Source organism: Neolamprologus brichardi, chromosome 13 (genome assembly GCF_056152115.1).
Source record: "Neolamprologus brichardi isolate AB-2024 chromosome 13, ASM5615211v1, whole genome shotgun sequence".
Classification (NCBI taxonomy): Eukaryota; Metazoa; Chordata; class Actinopteri; order Cichliformes; family Cichlidae; genus Neolamprologus; species Neolamprologus brichardi.
This window is the reverse complement of record NC_142116.1, coordinates 24,890,583-24,912,392: the sequence shown is the minus strand read 5'-3', so window position 1 is coordinate 24,912,392 and position 21,810 is coordinate 24,890,583. Positions and strand designations below refer to the sequence as shown.

Sequence of the window (21,810 nt, the reverse complement as noted above, 5' to 3'; positions counted from 1 at the left end):
GACTGGAAAAGTGCGACAGACGAGCTTCCATTCAGCTGTTTATTAATTAGAAACACACAAAAACAACATAAAAAGACCAAACTCAGCACTCTTCACCTGCCCATGATCCCCACCAGCCAATCACAGTCATTCAATACATCCAGAAATTAAAAATCAGATTTTCTAAATGAAAACCACTCACTAGGTAATTCACGTCAAACAGTGCACGGCCCGCCCAAGCCTGATATGTTTTTCTAACCCTCTCTGTGAAAACTGCTTTATCACCGGCTCTCCTGAGACGCTGTGGAGCTACATGCTGTGTAAGTAATAGACTAAGGCATCAGACCAGGATACAAACTAATCTGAAGGCAGCAGCTGCAGAAAGTCTCTCATGCAGAGTGAACAGATCCTGACGACCTCCCCAAAGCTTTAACAGAGAGAAACGAAATGTCTCTACAGCGGCTACTTTTCACACTGAAACTTGAATAACGTACTAATGTAGATGACAGATTAAATATTTTTATTTTCTTTACTAATAAAATGTAATTTAAAAAAACCCCAAAACAAACGGCATGGACATACCCCTGAGATGTCTGAGTGACACGCTACTGTAAAATGCAGTAAAAAAGAAAGATGTATGAGCATGGTTTAGTAGTTAGAAATTTAAAAACATCTCACAAATTTGAGCCGTTTTCAGGCAAACACGTTTCCATGCAGGCATGGACCTAAAGGGTCTCTCTTTGTTTTTTGCTTCTTTTTCGTCTACAGCAGCCTACGCAGTGCTGTGAAGCGTGAGCTTACGTCTCTAATAGGAGACGTTACATGAGGTGATTCTGGCGTTACCTCTAATTATCACAGCTACGTCAACAACTTTGTGATTCTTTTGTTTCCTCTTTGAGTGGCTCCTCCCTGCTACACGTGCACACCCCCGCATTCAACATGCATCCACGCAAACAAACACTCATGCAGGTCTTCCTGATGGCAGGAGCCACCCTCCGTGCTGTGTCGACCTGCCAGCTTTGCTCACAGTTTGGCTGCCTTGAGGTTGATGTGAGGTTTGACCACGGGGAACAGAGGCAGACTCCTCTTGAACTCTGTTATGCCCTGAATCACTGTGGGCTGCAAAAAAGAAAAAGATGAGATCAGAGGGAGGCTGACAAATGTAAAGACCCCTCTACAAATCAAGTTCAACATAGCTGGACTTTGTATAAGTTGGCTGGCTCAACCTATCACAGCGTAATGGATATGAACGTCTGAGAGTGGGTTGAACGTTCTTATTTAACTCAGGCTTCTCTGATCCGGTTCTGTATGCCTTCACATAACTGGGGCTTTTAACACATTGTTTTCAAAACAAAATGAACCAATTAGGACCTGCCTACTTTGGTCACATGAACAGATCATAGAAAATTATAAGAGCATAGAATTATAAAAGTCAAATGTAACACACACACACTGCACATGAGCCAAAAAAGCAGGACGGTGTGTGTGACACTGAAGACATTACACATAAACTCACTTTAAAGGTTTGGTTCACAAACATATTTTAAGGTTTTTGAGTTGAGTGACAGGTTCATTATTTGTTGTTTTGTTTGTATGAGAAACAGGCCTGCCATTCCAGTCAGTTATTGGTTAGACGTATTGGGATATCCTGGTTATTGTCACCGTTTCAGGTCCTTTTCACCTTCACCGTTTCACATTTAAGCTGCACATTTATAGTAATGTTAAAATCTGACTGAATATCAGCAGCTGGGGAATCTGTCAGGTTAACAAATAAAAATAAAAAGTTTGATCCTTACCTGTGGCAGGGAAGGAGCAGGAGCCAGGTTGACATCATTCTGAGCGGGGAACTCTCCCACTACTGGACCTGATGTACACACAGACAGGTCAGATTGTCAGTGAGTGACCTCAGTGGGTGTCTAAATGAAGCCCATGTTATCATCTTGTGTCTACAGATACTCACAGGTGTCCATCTCCCTGGACAGCACGTGCACTGACACTTTGTGTCTCTTTGGGGCTTCGACTGTCAGTCGCTCCTGGATATACAGACAGACAGGTGAGGATGATGCATGGAGGTTGTCAGGGAACATCATCACCAGAAACTATTCCCTCCATTAATGGAATGACTCATCACTTTTGGGAAAGAGCTCTGCTACCACAGAAAAGAAACCCAGCACAGACAGGATGGCTGTGTGTGTTTCCCCACTGAGTGTGTGATCAGTTGTGACAGCCCTGTGGAGATTTAGCGACACAGTCGGGCTTCATCTCTGACTCTGGATGGAGGATTATATTAGACTGAACATTTGGCTCATCTGCAGTCAGACGCCGTCAACTGTGGCAACCAGAAATTAAATAGTAAAAAAAAAGAAAAGACGCAGCTTGTGCGATTGCTGCTGATATGACATTAGAAATGCATTAGGTTTACTGCATGGGGGCTGTAATGGTTTCTGCAGGGCTCCGATAATGCCAATTCTTTCTGGGGCCAGGTGTCCTTGGGCTCTTTATCCTCCTGAAACAAGCCGGCTGGCTGTCATTATTGTCGCTGATATGCTGTGAGCGTCCTGTGTCAGTGTCACCTCCACAGCTATGAATAGAAGCAGGAGGCTGGATGAGATGAAAGCTAGGAGGGCAGAATGAATGCAGCGGATCTGTGTATGTGTGGACACACAAACAGAGTAGGTGGTGCTGAGAGCAATTTTTATCCTTATTTTACACCATAATTTTCTTGTTAGATAAGATAACCTCACAAATTCAGATTTGTCTGACATTTATCATTTCAGCGCTGCAACACGCGGGGTCAAGAATATCCAGTTTTACTAGAAACACTGCAAGTTCCTGCCACCTGAGGCATCTCAATCCCCCATACAGTCCCATGTTAAAAAAGGACGTTGAGAACAGGATGGGTAGGGTGAATTTTTTCATGACACTTTCTTGATCAAGGCTTACAGTGAGTGACAGGTATGCTGATCAAGGAACTGCAGATAGAAGCTCCTTGATCTGAAGTGATCCTCATCTGTGTTTGTGTTTTTGAGCCTTTTAGAGAATTTTTGATTTGAATAATCTGACAGTGGTCTGCAGTGAGGTACGGCCCATCCAAGAAGTCGAGGTCTAATATTTTATTAGCATGTTGCAATTTAGAGATCCAAGTCTGCGTGATGCACTCATACACTGCACAAATGCTTCCAGCTAAACAAGCCTGCTAGAATTAGCCGTAATATAGGCTCCTACGAAAGTGGTCACTTATGGCTCCCCCCTCAAAAAATGTCAGCAGCCATATCGCTAAAGTTCAAAATGTTCAAGTCTATCTTTTACATATAGTCTTCGATTATGAGTTTCCATAGTTACCCTTGTCTTGTGCTGTTAAACGTCTACAAAATGTATTCCAGTGAAGAGGCATCATGACACATAAAGCTGTACTACTTACTCTGTAAAACTCCATTATGTTTTCTTTAGTCAGAGTCTTCAGATACGCCACTTCAATGTTGTCTGCAAAACAGCAGGAAAAACAGAAGTAAATTATTTAAAAACTTTTTAAAGAGTGCAGCCAGCATCCTAAATACTGCAGCACCAAACCAAAAATTCAAGAGTGAGCCATCACGGTGAAAGTCAGCTACTTGTGTCAGTTATTACTACAGCACTTGGATGTTTAAAATTGAGTTCAGTCTTTTGCCTGTGCAGCATATTGATATCAAATGCTTTCATATATATAGGCAGCACGGTGGTTAGCACTGTTGCCGCACAGCAAGAAGGTCCTGAGTTCAATTCCACCATCAGGCCGGGGTCTTTCTGTGTGGAGTTTGCATGTTCTCCCCGTGTTTGCGTGGGTTCCCTCCGGGTACTCCGGCTTCCTCCCACCGTCCAAAGACATGCAGCTTGTGGGGATAAGTTAATTGGATAATCCAAATTGTCACGAGGTGTGAGTGAATGTGAGTGTGAATGGTTGTCTGTCCCTGTGTGTTGGCCCTGTGACAGACTGGCGACCTGTCCAGGGTGTACCCCGCCTCTCGCCCTATGACAGCTGGGATAGGCTCCAGCGACCCTGAAAAGGATAAGCGGAAGCGAATGGATGGATGGATGCTTTCATATAAATTAAACTCAAATGAGCAACTTTTTACCCAAATGTTCATGATTACATTTCACTGGAAACATGAAACTAACAGCCACGTTTCTGCGCTTCCATGAAGCAGACCTTGTGTAAGCTCTTATTCATAAATTGTGTTGCACGTTTCTCTGAGCTCTTGGTATTAAGCCTGTTAGCATGTTCTCCCGACACCCCCGTCTCCTCTAACACAGCTAGTATCACCACTCCCTTGGCAGCACTACAGTGTTGCCATCACTCGGGGCTTTAGGCAGATTACTAGTGAATCAGGCCCATTATAATCCATTACACTCAGCAGAGTGCTGGATGGGAGAGGTGTGCTGTGGCTGCAGATTATTTCAGGCTTTAATCGATCTCAGCGTTGTGCTTGTCGAAGTAACATCCCGCTCACCTCGGGGAGTGTCTGAAATATACTGAAATATAAGAACTTGTACTTAAACACTTAGGCAAGCAATCAGGAAAAACCCATTTGGCCTGCAAACTAAACGTAATTAAGAGTTATTCAGGAGATGAAGAGGACTGCTGGGAAGCCTCACCTCTATCAAAATTGTACTGCTGAGAGATGATCTCTGCCCAATATTTAGCACACTCAGCAGACAGCTTCTTCGGTTTGTCCAGGCGGCGGATGGCCAGGGCTTGGATGTGTTTCTGGAAGGCTTCCTCGCTCATCTCCTCCACAGCTTTCTCCATAGTACACAGGAAGGCTTCCACTCGGCTCTCCAGGTAGTGGGGCGCCTTCTCCGACTGGATGAGGAAGTAGAGACCTTGCACTCCGTTAGCCCGACGTGGCCCGCTATGCACGCTGTAGCCTTTTAGGGGATTAAGAGAAAAAGTATGTAAGAGCTTAGGAAATGGAGTCACAGTGCAGAAAAACTATTCAAAGCACATTTATATTATCATTAATAATAACACGCATGCACACAAAAACACGAATAAGGATGAGTACAATAGGTCTACTTTTTTATTGCTTTTTATAACTCTCATTACAGTGATACTTAAGATGTGGTTAAGAGGTGCAACCCATGCATTCTCAAAGTTAATAAACATTCCCACAGCTGACAGCAATTTCATTGCACTGTAATTCTCAATAAAATGCATAAATATTAAAAGGAATAAAACATCTAATTTAGCAAACTTAATACAGCTGCCACATTTTTTCTGTCTGTATAAACACTCGATCTCTGGAAAATGGTACCCATGTTATATAATGGCAATATTGCCTTATTGTCTGTGTTTTGCAGCCTCACCCAGCTGTTCTTTGGTTCTCAGTGTACTATAGCAGGGCTCAGAGATGATCTGAGCGAACAGCTCCAGCAGCATGTTGTCGTGTGTACTCTGCATGTCTATTTGGTAGTAGATATCGATGCCACAATCATTGTGCACCTCGTTCTTTTGCTGGTAAACATACCAGCCACCTGCAATCATGAAAAACAGAAGCACATCCACAGTGAGAGAGGAAGAACAAAAAGGGCCGGCTTGCTTCATGTGGCCTTTAACCCCATGTACTCACCTTGTTGTTGTACAGTTATACAGTTATATGTAATATTAAAAAGACTAAAAACAGGAAACAGAAAGACTAGATGTAAAAATATGAGCACCTGTAATTCTTCTGGCTTTGCTTTTTGGTCTGTGAAGGTTCAACAGGACCTCACTGAGATACGCTGAGAACTAAACTTGGCATGTGAGTGAGCAAAACCATCTGAAGTCATTTAAAGCACAATCCTTTTCATTAACCCAAAATCCACTGACTCATGAACTCTGATAAGCTTAGAAATGAATTTCACCAGCTGTGCTGTACAACTTAATACAATCCATCCCTGCACACTTAATCAGGTCTTTCAGTGCTGCATTAGAAACTTGCACAAGCAATTCCTACAAAAAGCACATGAGCTGTTTCATTGTAGTTTTACAGCTGAACTTCAGTACATTGCTTGAGCCATAGATAAGTACTGTACAGTAAAACCAGCACAGTTCAGATAGAGGACAGGGACAGAAACAGCCCGTTGAATGCCAACAGCAATAACTCTAGTTTGTTTAAATCCACTGTGATCAAGTCTGCTCTGAATGCAGGACGAGTGCAGGCTGGGTAATGCAGGTGTCTTTATGCACATGCTGACTGAGCACTCTGGACCTGACGCTCCCTGAGCACCGAGCCACAGCTCCTCTCACATTGTTCTCAACATGTCAAAAGTTCTACTCAGCAGCACTAGTGTAACTCACTGGGTTGAGCAGGCAACCCATATGCGCAAGGTTAAGAGTGCCCCCCAGAGGGAATCTGAAAACTCCAAACAGAATATGTGTATATTTAGCTGTTTTCTAGTCTTAGTCCATCAGTGTAAAAGTGACATCTGTCTCCAGCTGTCTGAATTTTAAACAATGTGCTATCTTTGCTTATCTGCATTTAAATTACACAGTACCACTACCAGTGATGGATGTCTGACTGGCCACATTTATGACAACTTTCTGTTTGAAGCGTTGAGATGAGGGAGTAAAACTATGTTTCTTAGACAGTAAACTTGTGTTCACGTCCTGTATGTCCTCTTGCTCTGCGTCTTACTGGCAGTCTGGAGCCCAGCCTGGAAAGTCCCTCAGAGAGACACAGGATTTCTCCAGGTGGCCTCGCACAGCTCTGCTTTTCGCCTCCACATCATTCAGCTTTCCTAATGTGATGTGAAAGGCAGTGCAGGTTTGCCTGTGTGTGTTCATTGTCTGAGCTGCTGACAGTAAGGTGTGTATGTATTGTAGCCAATGACGTCCATTTCCACTCAGTGACCATTATGTTCCTTTGAGGTAAATGTGGGATGCTAAATTTAATCAGGCCTTTTCTCAACAAACGCATGATGGTGCCACTGATGACGAGGGCGAGAGCGTTGGACAAAAACCCATCTGCACGGTCGCTGTGGAGACAGTCATGACTGACAGATGAAGATTTAGGTAGCTTAACCTGTGTGTGTCTGTGCATGTGTGTGTGTCTGTGCGTGTGTGTGTGTCTGTGCGTGTGTGTGTGTATCTGTGTTCGTGTGTGGTTTGGAGGCGTAGAGGACCTACCGTCTGGAACCTGCACCTGTCTGTAGCGAATCAGCTGGCTCGGGAGGAGAGGCTTTGTGTGAGCATGCTCAGTGAGCGTGTCCTCCACCATTTGCATCATGCCAAGAGCAGACTAGAGGAGTGACAGATGGAAATGAAATTCAAACATTTCAGTCCACAAACTCTTGAGTAACATCAGCTGAACTCAGAAAAACATTTTGTAGAGATTCAAGAATTTAAAATCTTTCTATGTACATTACTCAGAATAACCCAACTGGCTCTGTCCAAACTGGAACCATTTATACAACCAATTTCCAGTGATGGCAGATGTATATAACTTTGATTTTTCCATGACCACCCCCGAACCAGTCAGTACTGTAGTTCAGTGATGATCGTTAGTCGAAGGGATCATTGGTCTATTTTATGAGTCTAATTCTCCCTCCAGCAGACTGTGACACTGTCATTACATGATAATGTTGGAGCTGTATAACAAAAAGTGCAACTGGATCACAGGATCTTATATGAGATAAAAATCCTCTGAGATATGAATAGAGGACCAAATAAATGTTGCGTAGGCATAAAAAGTGTAGTTTGTCCTCACAGAGACAAATTCTTACACATCACTAAAGCAGGTATTAAAGGAAAGCTGCATTATTACAAACGTAGACGCCACAGATTTAGGAAATTTTTAACTTTAAACTGGTAGTAAAATAATAAAGTAGTGACTCCAAACACCAACTAACCTCCTTGGTGATGTTGCCATGAAGAAGGACTTTGATATGTAACCGCGACAACAGCTGAGGTATGAAGATGTTAAGGCGTGGGAGAGTTACATCTGCAATACAGATCACAGGCAAACACAATCAATCAAAGAGTAATTTTCCAAAGCTGGTAACAGACTGATTCAAAGAATAACTGCTGAGTGTGGTGATTTCATCGGACAGTCTTCCTGCCATTAAGAAATCAGCACATCACATTGCATGGTGGTAAAAATCATACCTAAAGATTCAGTTACAAGTGCATAAAAGTTTAAATTTAAGCAACTGGAGGATGGGCTAAATCAGCACACAAACACTGATTATTTGCCTGTAGCAGCACCAACACAGCAGGAAGCAGGAGACTCGCAGCGTCTCAGAGATTCCAGACAGAGAAGGACAGCGGGCTAAAGGGACTGATAACAAAAACGAGCTGTGCTAATTGGAGGCCCAGGCGACTGAGCTCCAGGTCCTGACCCAGCAGGTTAATTGAGTCTCGTGTGAATCTGAGGATACTCTGTGGTTAAAAATATAACGAGCTGCCCTGCAGGCTCCAGACTGCCACTGTGCACGGGAAAGACTGCAGCTAGGGAAGCAACTGCTAGAGGACAGCTTCAGCATTTAAAGGAGAATTAAAGGAGAAAAACTGAAAAGAAGAAAAGACCCAAGTTGAGAGGAGAGGCCTCTACTGTGTGCAGAAACCTGAAAACTTCAGTGATAGTTTTACATTTTTCACTGCAGCTATTATGTTAACCTCATGCAATTAATTCAAGGCTCACTTTCATTTCCTCAGCTCTGGCCTGAAGTAAAGCTTGGCTATGTGTTTATTCTGTGTTTCAATTAACTCTGTTTGGTCCACAGATGAAAAAGCAGCCAGTAAGCATTCCTGCTGAGACAGAAGAGAAACATTAAGAGTCTCACCATCTAGAGCCTCTCTGAGCTCATCTTTGGTCCAAACAACCTCGGTCATTAGAAGATGGAGGTAGTACATGGCATGATAGTTAGGCCTCTCAGCTCTGAAGTTATTCAAAGACCTCATGTACTGCAGAAAGAAAGAAGGCAGAATCAGATCACCATTAAAACTGAGACTGGAAGCTAAACTATTACTGAGTCAGTGAGTCTGAACTTACAGCTTCCTTGATGATGTCAAAGCGCTTCTCGTCTATCTCAAAAGTGGCCATCTTCTCGATGATCTTCTTCAGCAGGATGTGCTGTTTGTCACTGTAGCCTTTAACAGACAGCTGCAGCACACAGTGACAGGAGACAGGCGGCACATCATCAACAAACAAAAGGATACATTAAGCTTATTAGCATAACAGTTAACATTTGTTGTTATTGACGGTTTTGCATTCATTTCCTACCCTGAATACATGAATGTGTTCTCCATTTAATTCAGTCGTGGGCTGGCTAAACTATTGTGAAGAAAATCTTTCCAGATTAGACCGACTCCTCATGGTGAACAATAATCTGAATCTCCAGAGGTTCAAAAACAAAACAATGTCAATGGTCTGCCTGAGTTCTCAGGCATGATGATAAAATTGAGTAAGCATCATTTCCTCTCATACACTGTAAATATCTTAAATGATTCTCAAAAAGAGACAGAGAACAAACGGCAAAAAAAAATGTTTAGGGTTATTTAAACCCTCAATTGTCCTGCATCACGCACACCTAATGGCCCTTCAGGATTCAGCATAACCTCCCAGGGCTTCGTTGTCACTTTCATCCCACAGCTCACCTCACCTTGTGGCCAAGCCCCTGCAGTGACACCTGTTAAAAGTAATCTCTCCAAACATCGTTAACCTTGACAAACGGCCAGCATCCACACTAATACTGCTGACTCAGATCAATTACTTGCAGCCCATCACACAGCTACACAGCCCTCTGTAAGGACACACCACAGTCATGAATTCACAGGTGAGAAGGGAGCTAATGAATGCAGGTTAGTTGGTCATTATGACAGCTGAAGAGTTGTTAGAAGCCAGCAGGTTTTAAAGAACAGTGGAAAGACAACACCACAGCAAACCAGCAAATATCACTTGAAAAAAACAAACAAACAAACAGGGTATCTGCATCAACTGACCTTATCCCTTATATTCTGTGGCACAGATGCCTTCTCATTCACTGCCTGGTATTACATTCACAATAGAAGTGCCAAAAAATAAGAAATAAAAATAGATGGCTACTTTTGCCTGCTCTGTTATTCACAAGGGGCCTCCCTCTGGGAACCTCTGTTTCATTTAGGGAACTTTTGCTTGTTAGGCAAACTTGTGTAGATAACCGTAATAATGGCAGCAAAAGGCACTAAACAGAATTACATAGGCAGAGTTTTCCGTACTATTAAAGTCTGCACAAAACTTGACATTTTATTATCAGTATACTTTAAAACAAAGATGTTGGCACGCCATAGAAAAGTTAAAAAATGAAAAGAAAGAAGTCAAAGATTTATCCTTAGATGATAATATGAAGATAATATGCCAGTACGGTGCTTTACAGCAGCGCTCCCCAACCTTTTTTGCACCACGGATCGGTTTAATGTCAGACAATATTTTCACGGACCGGCCTTTAAGGTATCGCGGATAAATACAACAAAATAAAATGATACGACCAAGACAAAAACTGTGGTATTTTTGTAAATATAATAATAAACGAGAATTCACTGTATAATTGTGTAACTTTATTAGCAGTGTCCTCCTGAAATGCCCCAACAACAATTAGAGTAACATCCTCCTCTCTGCCCCTTAATGCTCTCTGGTTGCTATGGTAACGCATAAATATAAGACACACAACTACAACACGGGAAAAGACCCAGGGAAACCGAGTTAACAATAAAAACCCAGAAAACCATAAATTTCACAGCGGAGCCTCAACTCTTGCGGCCCGGTACCAAACGACTCACTGACCGATACCGGTCCGTGGCCCGGGGGTTGGGGACCGCTGGGTTAAAAGGTTTTCTGAAGTGATGTAAAACACACACAGGTTCAAAATCTCTACAAAACAGTCTCAGATGATCAAGTATGTCAAACAATAAAAAACATTCAATATACGGCAGTTTCCTGTTATTGTAACTTTCAGTCTGGCCACAGACACAGTCAGATTGGAAGGTTAAAGTCGCCCATCAACCCAGGCCTGCCTGAGCCACTGTAGCCCGGTCTGAGGATAATAAAGGGAAGGGAGCATGAGGTCGGAGACGGGAAGGGATTATGAATACTTACATGCATTCCATAGGCGGTATTTTGGAGTTCATAGTTCAAGCCAGCTAGCTCGGCTGCATATGCATACTCGTTGAGGGAGTCCTTGAGGAGCTCCAGGTATAAATATGCCATGTTACAATGCAATGGGTCCACGTACGCAAACGGGCTGTAGAGAAAATGCCACACAAAACATACAAATAAAGCTGCACGTGCTGATGCAAACTGCAACTACTGTATAGCATGTTTCACAATTTATGAACATATAATTAATTGTAGCTATCAGCAGTGTAACAGTGGAATTACTTACAGACTAATACTGTCTAATTTCAGCAGGGATTGGCTGTAAAATGTTGGAAAATATGGCTAAAAGCTGATCTAAGCTAATCCAACCTATCCTCTGAGGTGGCAAAAGTACAACAGTACAACTCTATTTGCTGTTGCCTAAATTTTAGATGGGGGCTTAGCCTCTACACCAAACAGATAAATGAGTATAGCCAATGGCTAAAGTGGGATTCAGCTCTTGGGGTAACCCTAAAATTGGCTGTAGTGGTGCAGTGTGGGGAAAAGAAATGCTTGCACCAAATATAAGCGGATATCAAACAAGCAATCATGCCAGATTTCCCACCACTAGGTTTCAAGTGTCTAATTAGCATTATCTCATTGAATTACTTTGATGTCTGCAACCCCTGATGTAAACTAACATTCACTATTAACACCACAGCCACTCTGGACCAGTCCAACATAGTGCATTACTGTAATTGTCACCACAACACTGCAAACTGACCAGTGTAGCCTGCACCTAATTGTTGAGTACTTTCATCAAACCTTTGTATAACACAAAGTAAGTATATTGCGTATGTTTTGCAACATATTTCACAATACAAAAAAATATAACCTCAACACTTCATGTATAGAATAAACATCTGTAAAACAAAACAAAACAAAACAAAATCTCTCTTCTTCCTCGCTTTCTTCTTTACTTCCTATGCCTTTCTCCACATCTAAAGTTATCTATTAGTATTTTCTCTCTCTGGGAAATACAACATCTGTACCTGTACAACTATTAGAGGCTTTTTGCATATTTCATCTCTTCATGTGTAACAAGCACTGGCACTGGTTATTATTCCATTTGAGTTTGAATTGGATTCATTTCAGCTACAGGGGTTGCTGACTTACAAACCTGATAACACTCACACGCATAATTCGATATTTATTTTTGCACTTTGTTATCTGATTACTTTAAAACTTATTATGCACTGTTGTAGCAGCAGTACATTTACTATTTCTCATTATTGAGTTAATCTTAAGAGACACAATTTACTTACTAAGAATTTGTGTCCACACTCCAGCTGCAGAACAAATCCTCTATATTTACTACTCACCTGAAGAACTCAAAGTTCAGGCAAGCCTTGGGGAGGAAGAATTTGTCATCCTGCTTGAACCACACTTTGCTCATAGCAGTGTCCTGGAAGAAATGAAAACCAAACTTCATTTCATATTCGTGGAAAGTCTTAACAAAGTAAAGCATTGAAATGCAAGCAGAAGGTAAACTGTACAAGCAGACGACGCTCATTTAATCACAGAAATCTAACAGTGTTACTTTGATAGGTCTCTTAGCAACAAACAAGAAAAGCCATACTAACTTTTATTCAGTTGTTCCAACAGAGATGGGAAATGTAAGCTTTTATTAGCTGCTTAGTTCCTCTGATCCTGACATAACAACAACTAATGCTTGATGTCTAAATCACAAAACCACATTTCCATATGAAAGCATAAGAGACTTCAGAAGAAGCAGGTAAGCAGGGACCGTCCAGTGCAGTCAGACAATGAAAAGTGACAACACTTTGATGATGGAGCTGTGCAGAGAAAACACTTGCCTTGATTAAAGTGGGAACTGACGGAGAGTCTTTCACAAGAGGGTAGATCTCGAAGTTGGTAGGGATGAACTCATTTTTCATTGGCAATTTGAATTTGCCGTTGAGGTCTGCATTTGCCCATTTCTACAACAGAAAAAGATAAACAATCAGCAAGCAGAGCCTTATATAACTGATGTAGCGGTTATACGCTGATTACACAGCAGAAAAACTGGACACAATCATTCACCTTGATGGTCTCCTCAGAGATGGCCTCCTGTTTGTACTGCGTGCCGTACCACTCTTCTGTCATGTCTGTTTGTCCTTCAAATGATTTTGACACCACTATAACTCTGGAAAAGTAATAAGACAACAGGTCACATTATAGATCTATACAAAAAGCCCTCTGTGCTACTTAGTGCCTGTTAGCTGCACAAGATGTGAGTGCTTTTCCATTTTGATCATGTTTCAGGTGGTGCACAGCCATTGACACATTGGCTGGAGCTGTCAGACCATCAGAGTGCGGGTTTTTCCTAAGTTTGAACATTTATTCCATCAGTATGTTTTAGTTAAACAAAGTTGAAGGACTCAGTGTAAAAGGAAATGGTGTTTCTCGGTGACTTCACTTGCAGCTGGAATGAGATGGATAAATAAAGAAGCATTCGTTCATGAATTTAAAGCAGTTTTGGCAAAAGCCCATAATTAAATGGCCACTTCAGTAAAGGAAGAGAGTGGCATGCACACCGTCAGGGTCAACCAATGACTGCAGGCTGTCGTCTCCTTAATACGCATTAAGAAATGGACCGGTTACAAGTCTGGACTTTTCTTGGCACAGCAGCTGCAACCCAGAAAATGAATTAAAGCTACACCAGGCCCACTTTTATTTCAGTCCAGTTATCCAAGTGGGACTGCAGCTGTAAAGTTTAGCTTAAAGTTTATCACACCATGTGCCCACATCTTTCTCTGAGAGGTACTTCATACTTGGTAACAGAAAAAGCAAGGTGAGCCTGACTACACATCACCAAGTCACACTGACCTGACGTGTTCTGGTCTCAGCTTATCCAGCACCATCTCGATCAGATTTGGCCTGAAGTCTTCCATGAAGTACTCTGCTGATAGAACTTCTTCGAGAGGGTAGTGCTGCAACACCCAAAGAAACTTGTTAGTACTGTACTGCTTGAAAACACAAATCTTCAATTCTGCAATTTTTCTAAAGACCTCCATAAATCGAATCTTCAGTTTCAACTGGACACCTGATAAATTGGCTGTTGGACCTACCTGTAGTAAACCTGCTATTTTGGAAGTGTAGTCACGAGGACGCTCCTTGTCTTTAAACCTGAAAGCAACTTTTTTTAAATCCTGCAGAGAGAGGCAGAAAGGTTGATGGTATAACAGCTGAAGTCACAAAACATACAATTGTTACATTCAGTTTGAACTATGTACCCTTAATAGAACTCAATCAATAATCCATCTATATTGTATTCTAATTTTTATGACTTTTTAAACTAGTTTTTACAGTGAGGAATAGAAAGTAAGTTTATACTGCCCTCCAGAAACAGTATTACTGAACTGACAACATGAATCACCTTGTACTCCTCAAACACCCACTCTTGAGGCCCTTCAGAACGGAGTTTCTGGATGTACTGGAACATGTGGAAGATTATGTCCTCAATGTGCACTGCAGTGACACACAGATCATGCCCCAAGATTTAATATTCACGTATTTCTTGTTGCTTTATTTCTTTTACTTGTGCATAGTGAGGAATGATCATAATCACATGCAAAACACACAAACTAGATACAATACATGTAAAGTAGTGAGATGCATGACTTACAGAGGCCCTCCTCAGTCAAGTCCATCTTGATGTTGAAGAACATGAATCCTCTGGCTCCCTCTTTGTGTCCTCCAAGGAGTGTGTTCACCCAGCCTTAGAAAGTAATTACCGTTACAATTTAGTAATGTGTTTCTTTTATTTTTATGATGACAGAAACCATTACTGTGAATGTTTCTGTACTAAAAGAAAATTAACTTCTATCCCAATCACTAAATTAGAGGCGCACCGCTCTGCTGGGTAATGTTGTGTTACATTTTATGGTCGCAAAACACATAATTAAGTAACCTCTGAGCCAATAAACAACACTGAGTCAATCATATATTTTAGGATATGGTTTTACTATGTGTATCTCTTTCTCCTTATAATATTTGTCACCAGCTTGCAGTCTGCTACCTTTAGATTTTAGTTCAGAAAACAAACTTCCAGGTCCTTCGTGACCAATCAGATGCCCCAGATAACGTCCCGGCTTCGATTTGTAGTACTTCTGTAGGTCTGGGATGGGGAAAGTCACATAAAGTTTCCTAATGTCTTTGACAGGAACCACTTTGTAGAATTTCTGTAATAAACAGAAGCGTGTGTGATTCCCACAGTAACATGATAAAAAACGTTGACAGTCATTTTGCAATGCAAAAAAATGTAAAGGAGTGATAGGTAAGCAGCTCACTTTAAGGTGTTCTTCTTGTAAAGGGTGTTCAGGGAATTCGGGAATAGGCACATTCTTGTTTTCCACTTCTCCAAATAACTTAACCACCATGGCCGTCAACTCATCCAACGACTCTGTCAGCAAAGGGTTAAAAAAAGCAGTGAGGATGTGCTGTTCAAAGAAAAGCTTTAAGGATGTTAGTACATAATTACCCACAGTGCCCTGGTCCTTGGCTGGTAAGCAAGCTAGTAAATATATAAAACATGTTGTGATGCTACTAAGAATTTGTAAAATCTTATTTAAAATAAAATTAAAACTTAAAATGTATTATTTTTATTTATTATGTTGTCCAAAAGCATTTTTGAGTCATATTTACTATTCGTTTAAGAATTTTTAAAAGAGTTGTTTCTGGCAGTAAATTACATTATGCCATTTCTTAGTAGGTTTTAATACTAATCACCGTTACTCTACCAAGTGGAGGCAACAACATTTTTAACTCATTTATCATTTATCAATTCATTGGTTAGTATGGTAGGCCTTAAGAAGCCAGGACCTCACCCATTCTATAACAACATCCTCTTTAATAGTATCCAGTTACTCGCTGCATGGGTTGGGTGTAACCATCACCCATGTGAGCATTGACATCTTACCTCTTCCTAACACACACAGTCCCATGAGGTTGGATGAGTAATACGTGGAGTGGAACTTCAGGAGCTCCTGACGGATATCAATCCCCTGTTTAGATGGTCTTGTCTCTAGTGTCATTTTATTACCTATAAGAAAAAGTTATCAGCCCTTTTATTAAGCACACACATTTTCCAATTGTACAGTTAACTAATGATCATTTTCTGTTGTTATAGTTTTTCAAAGAGTCTAAATAAAATTGTCAGCAAACAAATATTTGTGTTAAATTCTTCAAAGTTGTAGTAAAAATTGCTTATTAACTACAAGCTAAAGCGTATGTAAATAAACTTGATTACAGTCTACATGTAGCACTGTATTTGTTAACACAGACACCATCAAAGCAGCAGTCAGAAGAAGCTTATGTTAGTCTGCTAAGTGCACTGCTTACAGATACGTCTGATCCTCTCCTGTTCTTAATGGGAATACAGACAGTATAATTCAAGACTGCCATCAGGTGGCTATTTTGAGTTCACAGCTGCTCTGAGTATACGTCACTTTAATCTGGGATGACTTTAACAGAATAAACTGTTTTCTCAAAAAACCTGACTAATGGCATGTTCATGTTTTTAAAAACCAAAGCCATTAAGAAGTATTTCTGGGCTAAAACAGCTGTCTCATAATAAGTAGGTTGCATGAATGTAACCCTCATTTAATCAAATATTAGCCAGAGTTAACATATGCAACTGGATTCTGCTCTAGATTAGTAGTCTAATACAAAATCTAAAACACATCATATCGACCCTATGAAGGGAATCCTTGCTTAAATATTCTGTGCAGGGCGGTTTTGCTCTCCAATCAAAATATTCTGCTATAACAACTGAAATGCGATGGACTAAGCAGTCATATCGAATGATGTAATGATATAGTTTTAAAGTGAATTCTGGCAAGAACAGTTTCTACCTGTTCCAAATTTACTGAAAGGGTGTTTGGGGTTGCCAGTGGCCTTTTCCAATTGAAACAGCCTCCAGGTATCATTCTTCAGGTTCTTCTCGTACTCTGAGTCCACAGCGTTCACCTCGCGGTCCTTGCAGCTCTCGTCAAACAATGGGCACAGAAAGAACTGGGCAAACCTACAAAGGTCAGAAGTTGCTGTTATCAAGGAGTACATTTCAGCATGTAAAAAAACCACAGGGTGTGATAATAGTTATGGCCTAGCCTGTGGCTCAGTATTGTAAAATGCATAATCTTGTTTATTTTAAATAAAGATTATACACTACAAACATAGAGGGAGAAATTCAAATAAAAAGGCAGTCTGCCATGATTACAAAAAATGAGGCACACAGATATTATGAAAAGGGATAAGAGAATAAGGCTAACTAATCGACACATACGATCCTTTCATTTTCCAGAAAGGAATCATCATCAATAATTCAGATCACTCCTCACAGTTCTTTCCTACCACTGAAGCCCAGGTGGCCTTCACGATTCAGTGGTGGAAGGGAACAATTAGCCTATGCGACAGAAACAGATGCTTGCTAGAACCATCATTCATTTCTAATTAGGTAAGCCTACACTGTAGGTTCATTTCCTACCACCTGAACATCCTTTCCAAACCTTGAGTCCCAAGGGCTACACTGTATACTGATAACTAGATATTTAGACACCTCCCATAATTTGAAAAACACTGGTAACTACCAATGCTATCCCTCAGCCTCTAAGTAGACACACCTGTGATATCACTTTACAAATCCTGTGTTGCCTTATTCTCAAGTTATCACATTCAGATGATTTTCAGAAAAATTATTTTGTCACTGAGATTCAAACTCATCTGAGATTTTTAGTAGATGCAGCTATGGTACCAATTTGAAAATCCCAAGTGACTTCCTTCTTGAGTTATCACATTCACAAGATTTTCAGAAAACTTGACCTTGACATTGACATTGAAGCTAAGGTAACTCAGATTCAAATTACTCTGAGATTTTTAGTATATTCATCTGAGATTGATACCTATGGTATCAATTTAAAGCACCTACATCGCCTCGTTCTCAAGTTATCACATTCACAAATGTAGATGTCCACGGCACTCACCCCCCTGTCCGGCAGTGCAACAACATAATACCTCATCAGACTTTTACAGCTAAGGGGTAAAAAGGCAACCTAAACACAAACAACCCTGAGGTTTTAATAGTGCATTCTCTATCACTTTGAAGTTTCTGCCAAAATTAATACCATCAAATGAACATCAAAGTACCTATCTAATGCTCCTTGCAAGTGCTCATGGGAAACATCAAAGTAATAGTTGGTATGTTCTCTGCTGGTGAAGGCATTGGAGCTGCCTGCGTGCTCACTGAGGAACTGGCTGTACTCGTTCTCCTTGGGGTACTTCTCTGTTCCCAGGAACAGCATGTGTTCACAAAAGTGTGCCAGCCCTGAGATGTTTGGTGGGTCAGACAGAGAGCCTGCAAATTAAGAGAAATTCCCAGAGAAATGTAGTTAATGGTGCTGCTTCTCTTTGATCAGTGAAATTTGTTCAATGCAATAGTTGTGACTTTGCCAGGTGAGAAAAACAGATCTGTAATGGCACCAGAACAGGAGGATTTCTAAGCAATGAGATGCATGCTGGTAAGCTGTAAATAAACAAAACAAGACTTGTACTCCAGAACTGCTGAGGGAGTCATTTCAATCCCATAGAAATCAATGTAAAACATTTCTAGCATAGCTGGTTGCTTTGCAGCATGTATTGTTTACAAACATTTTGATATGAAGACTGCTATAACACGACCAAGCGCTAGCTAGATGTTATCAACTGATAAATATATAGGAGACTGTGGTTTGATAAAAGAATAAGTACTGCAGAGCTGAATGGCTCACAGATGGTATATTGAGCCACAGCAGATCAGAGATGAGCAGACAGTTTTATTGCGAAATGAGATAAATGGCTTAGTGAGCTATGTCAGGCAGTTTTCTGCATTCACCAAACTTGCTCTCTTTTCACCATAATAACTTATGCTGAACCTGCTGAACATAATCTGGTCGGTGGCAGGTTATGTTCCAAATTTCTTTTTTGCAGGCATACGGATCATTTTGTGCAAAAGAAGAGTCATAAAACCTGAAGCCCGAAGCACAAAACCCTGCTCAACAGAGAAAGATGATAATCAGTCAAGAAACCAGTTATCTTGAACTGGAGTTTTAGGGAAGTTAAACCTGGAGTTAAACCAGCTAAGCCAAAGAAAGTCTGACTGTGTTGAGCTTTGCCCTCGGGGCAGACTATGAGACCAGACGAGTGAATTGGACAGGTTGCTGACTGTGCTGAGCGGCTGAACTGAAGAGTGTAGTGTCCTATTTCAAGCAAATAAAGAATGAAAGCTGGAGGAGAACAAGTGATTCAAACAGTCTCAGATCTGAGGACAGGCCCTGCAGACTGAGGCAGAGCTGTGAGGCTGAAGGTTTGGTGAAATGGAGATGTTAAACTTACAATGTTCTACCTTTACAATTATAAACGTCTTAAAATGTGTTTCTTATTTGCTCTAGCAAAGTGTGAGGGCAGTTTTAAAATGTAGCCAATGACTGATTCAATCTGCTTCACAGTGCTTTTTATACCTTCTTTACTTTAGGCAAATACCACAGGTATTCACTGTTAACGTTTCTATAATGCTCTTCATCTGTTATTATTAAAGTTACTGCATTACATGTGGTGTTGTTTGTACCTGCTGTTTACTAGTATCTGAAACTAGAACTGAACTATGTTACATTTACACACTGTAATGAAATAAGGTTTCCAAACTGGTAGGGACTCACTGTTTGAGAAGTGCAGTTTGCGGATTTAAGTATGAGCATATAATAATATACTTGCCATTATAAACAGAAATACCAGATAATACAAAAAAAAAAAAAAAAAACCCATCCAAAGCTTAAAGGAAGTTTGGCAACTAATGAGCAACTCTATGAATGGAATTATCCTGTTTGGCAAAGCACAGTTAGAGTATGATGGGGAAAATTTCACTTCCATTTGTTTTCCAGATGTTCTTTGTGTAGAAAGCAACATAAAAAAGGAAGTCATGATCACCTGGTAGGACAACAGCAATGAATGCCTAATTACCTATGTGGACATCCAAAGCAGCTGAAGATTTGTCTGTGGTCGGGTCACTGATGAGCATTGCCTTCAGGCCATTGGTAAACTCCAGGCCCCTGTACTCCCGCTTGTCCTCAGGTGAGCGAATGACATCACTAACTACCCTCCTCACAACCTGGTTGGTCATTCTGAGTGACAAGGATGACACCAGCCTGCAAGCAAAGAAAACCAACTTTTGGAGTTTGTTATATTCTGATTTAACGTGACATAATGGCCAAAGGGGATTTTAGTACTAAACATGCCTCTAAATGCTGGCATACGTATGCCACACAGTGTAGTACTACACTGTGGAAGCACATTATCAGCCGACTCTTTCCTATTATTTTTTTAAGTAGTAGTCCTCGCGGACTTCCGTGTGCCTCTCAGTTTATTGAATAGAAATGATTTACTTTGCTGTCCAGCTATCCGCAACAATATGATCAAGGTCTAACACCTGTAGTGCTTTATAAGACGTGAACTGAAGCACAGTCTTTCTATACAGCCTACAAAGTAATTTAAAAAGCAGTTATTATATTATCATGGCTCCCCGGGTGTAGATGCTACTTAAAAAAAATCTAAGTACAGTAATTGAAACAGCAAAAACAGGTAAAGGCAGTCAAGACGAGGGGAAAAATCCCGTAGGAAGATGAAGACAACTGTCCGGCTGAACAAGAAAAACAACACACCTGCCAGGGATTAGCTACAGTAACTGACTAGGGGACATTAATTAATTCAGCAAAGAAATATTTTATCGTATTAAAGACAAAAGCTTCAGAAAGGTTCGCAATGTTGAAAAGTGTAATTGTTAATGTGAGCTTCTAGCCTCCACATAAGATAGGCACGGCTAACAGTTTCGCTTTAGCGAGGTTAGCTAGCTAAACCCGGCACGAGCTGCTAGGATTAGTTTGGTGTAAAAAAAAAAAACGCTTATTTTTAAATAAAAGTAACAATTATTGCCTGATAGGGCTTACCTAACAGTTCGGTTAAAACAGAAGAGGTAGCCTGCTGACTCTTGTTGACTGGAGCTTTTGGTAAATGCCTATACACACTTTGTAGCCTGAGACAGTATGAAAACAGTTTTGAACTGTTTGGATTTATGCATATAGAAAACGAAACCTTAATGTCTGTAGCGTCAACGTTTAACAGACGCAAGCAATCGATAGCAGAAGAGCGAGCGCCTCACCAGGGCAGGATGTCACATTTCTGTAAATGTGTCTTCAGTAAATTCTGACTCTTACTTCCTGGTATAGCTGAAGGTGAAACAGACGGGAAGCATCAGATCTTACAGAGTAGTAGTTCATAATATTGCGCACTATCAGTGAATCTGACATCGATTACACTACCGGTGTGAGGAATTCAGCGTTTTGTATGGGTGAAAATGAAAAGCTGCTGAAAAATAACGGGAAAACGAACAAACAAACAAAAACAACCACTCTCTTTTCAGTGATTGTGAGCTCATGTGCGCACAACTTTGTGTTTATATGCATGCTTGTGCACATACAGAAAGGCACACCAGCAGGCACAAATAGCCGAGAACAGAACTCAGGTGGCCCATTTTCTGTAACACGTTAATAATACATAATGAGCACTGTTACTTTCTGTTTTTTAAACATAATAATAATAATAATAATAATAATATTTTGATTATACATCTTGAAAACTATTAATGTGGTAAAGCAGGATTATAACTTTAATT

At 40.8% G+C, this 21,810-nt stretch overlaps 1 protein-coding gene across 1 annotated transcript; it reads right to left on the bottom strand.

Annotated features, from left to right (window-relative positions):
• Nucleotides 1-25: 25 nt before the first annotated feature.
• LOC102783426 (insulin-degrading enzyme) lies at nucleotides 26-21,263 on the bottom strand. The gene is made up of 25 exons (XM_006799040.3): nucleotides 21,086-21,263; nucleotides 20,103-20,287; nucleotides 18,255-18,462; nucleotides 16,964-17,133; nucleotides 16,030-16,152; nucleotides 15,401-15,513; nucleotides 15,130-15,292; nucleotides 14,737-14,829; nucleotides 14,488-14,579; nucleotides 14,180-14,260; nucleotides 13,938-14,041; nucleotides 13,152-13,254; nucleotides 12,926-13,048; nucleotides 12,431-12,513; nucleotides 11,070-11,214; nucleotides 8,988-9,098; nucleotides 8,779-8,899; nucleotides 7,846-7,937; nucleotides 7,124-7,235; nucleotides 5,323-5,490; nucleotides 4,612-4,884; nucleotides 3,401-3,462; nucleotides 1,940-2,012; nucleotides 1,776-1,843; nucleotides 26-1,098 (listed from the first exon to the last, which is right to left on the bottom strand). Exons 2-25 carry the CDS (start codon nucleotides 20,260-20,262, stop codon nucleotides 1,003-1,005), a joined length of 2,937 nt encoding a protein of 978 aa, XP_006799103.2. The 5' UTR covers nucleotides 20,263-20,287; nucleotides 21,086-21,263; the 3' UTR covers nucleotides 26-1,002.
• Nucleotides 21,264-21,810: the final 547 nt, after the last annotated feature.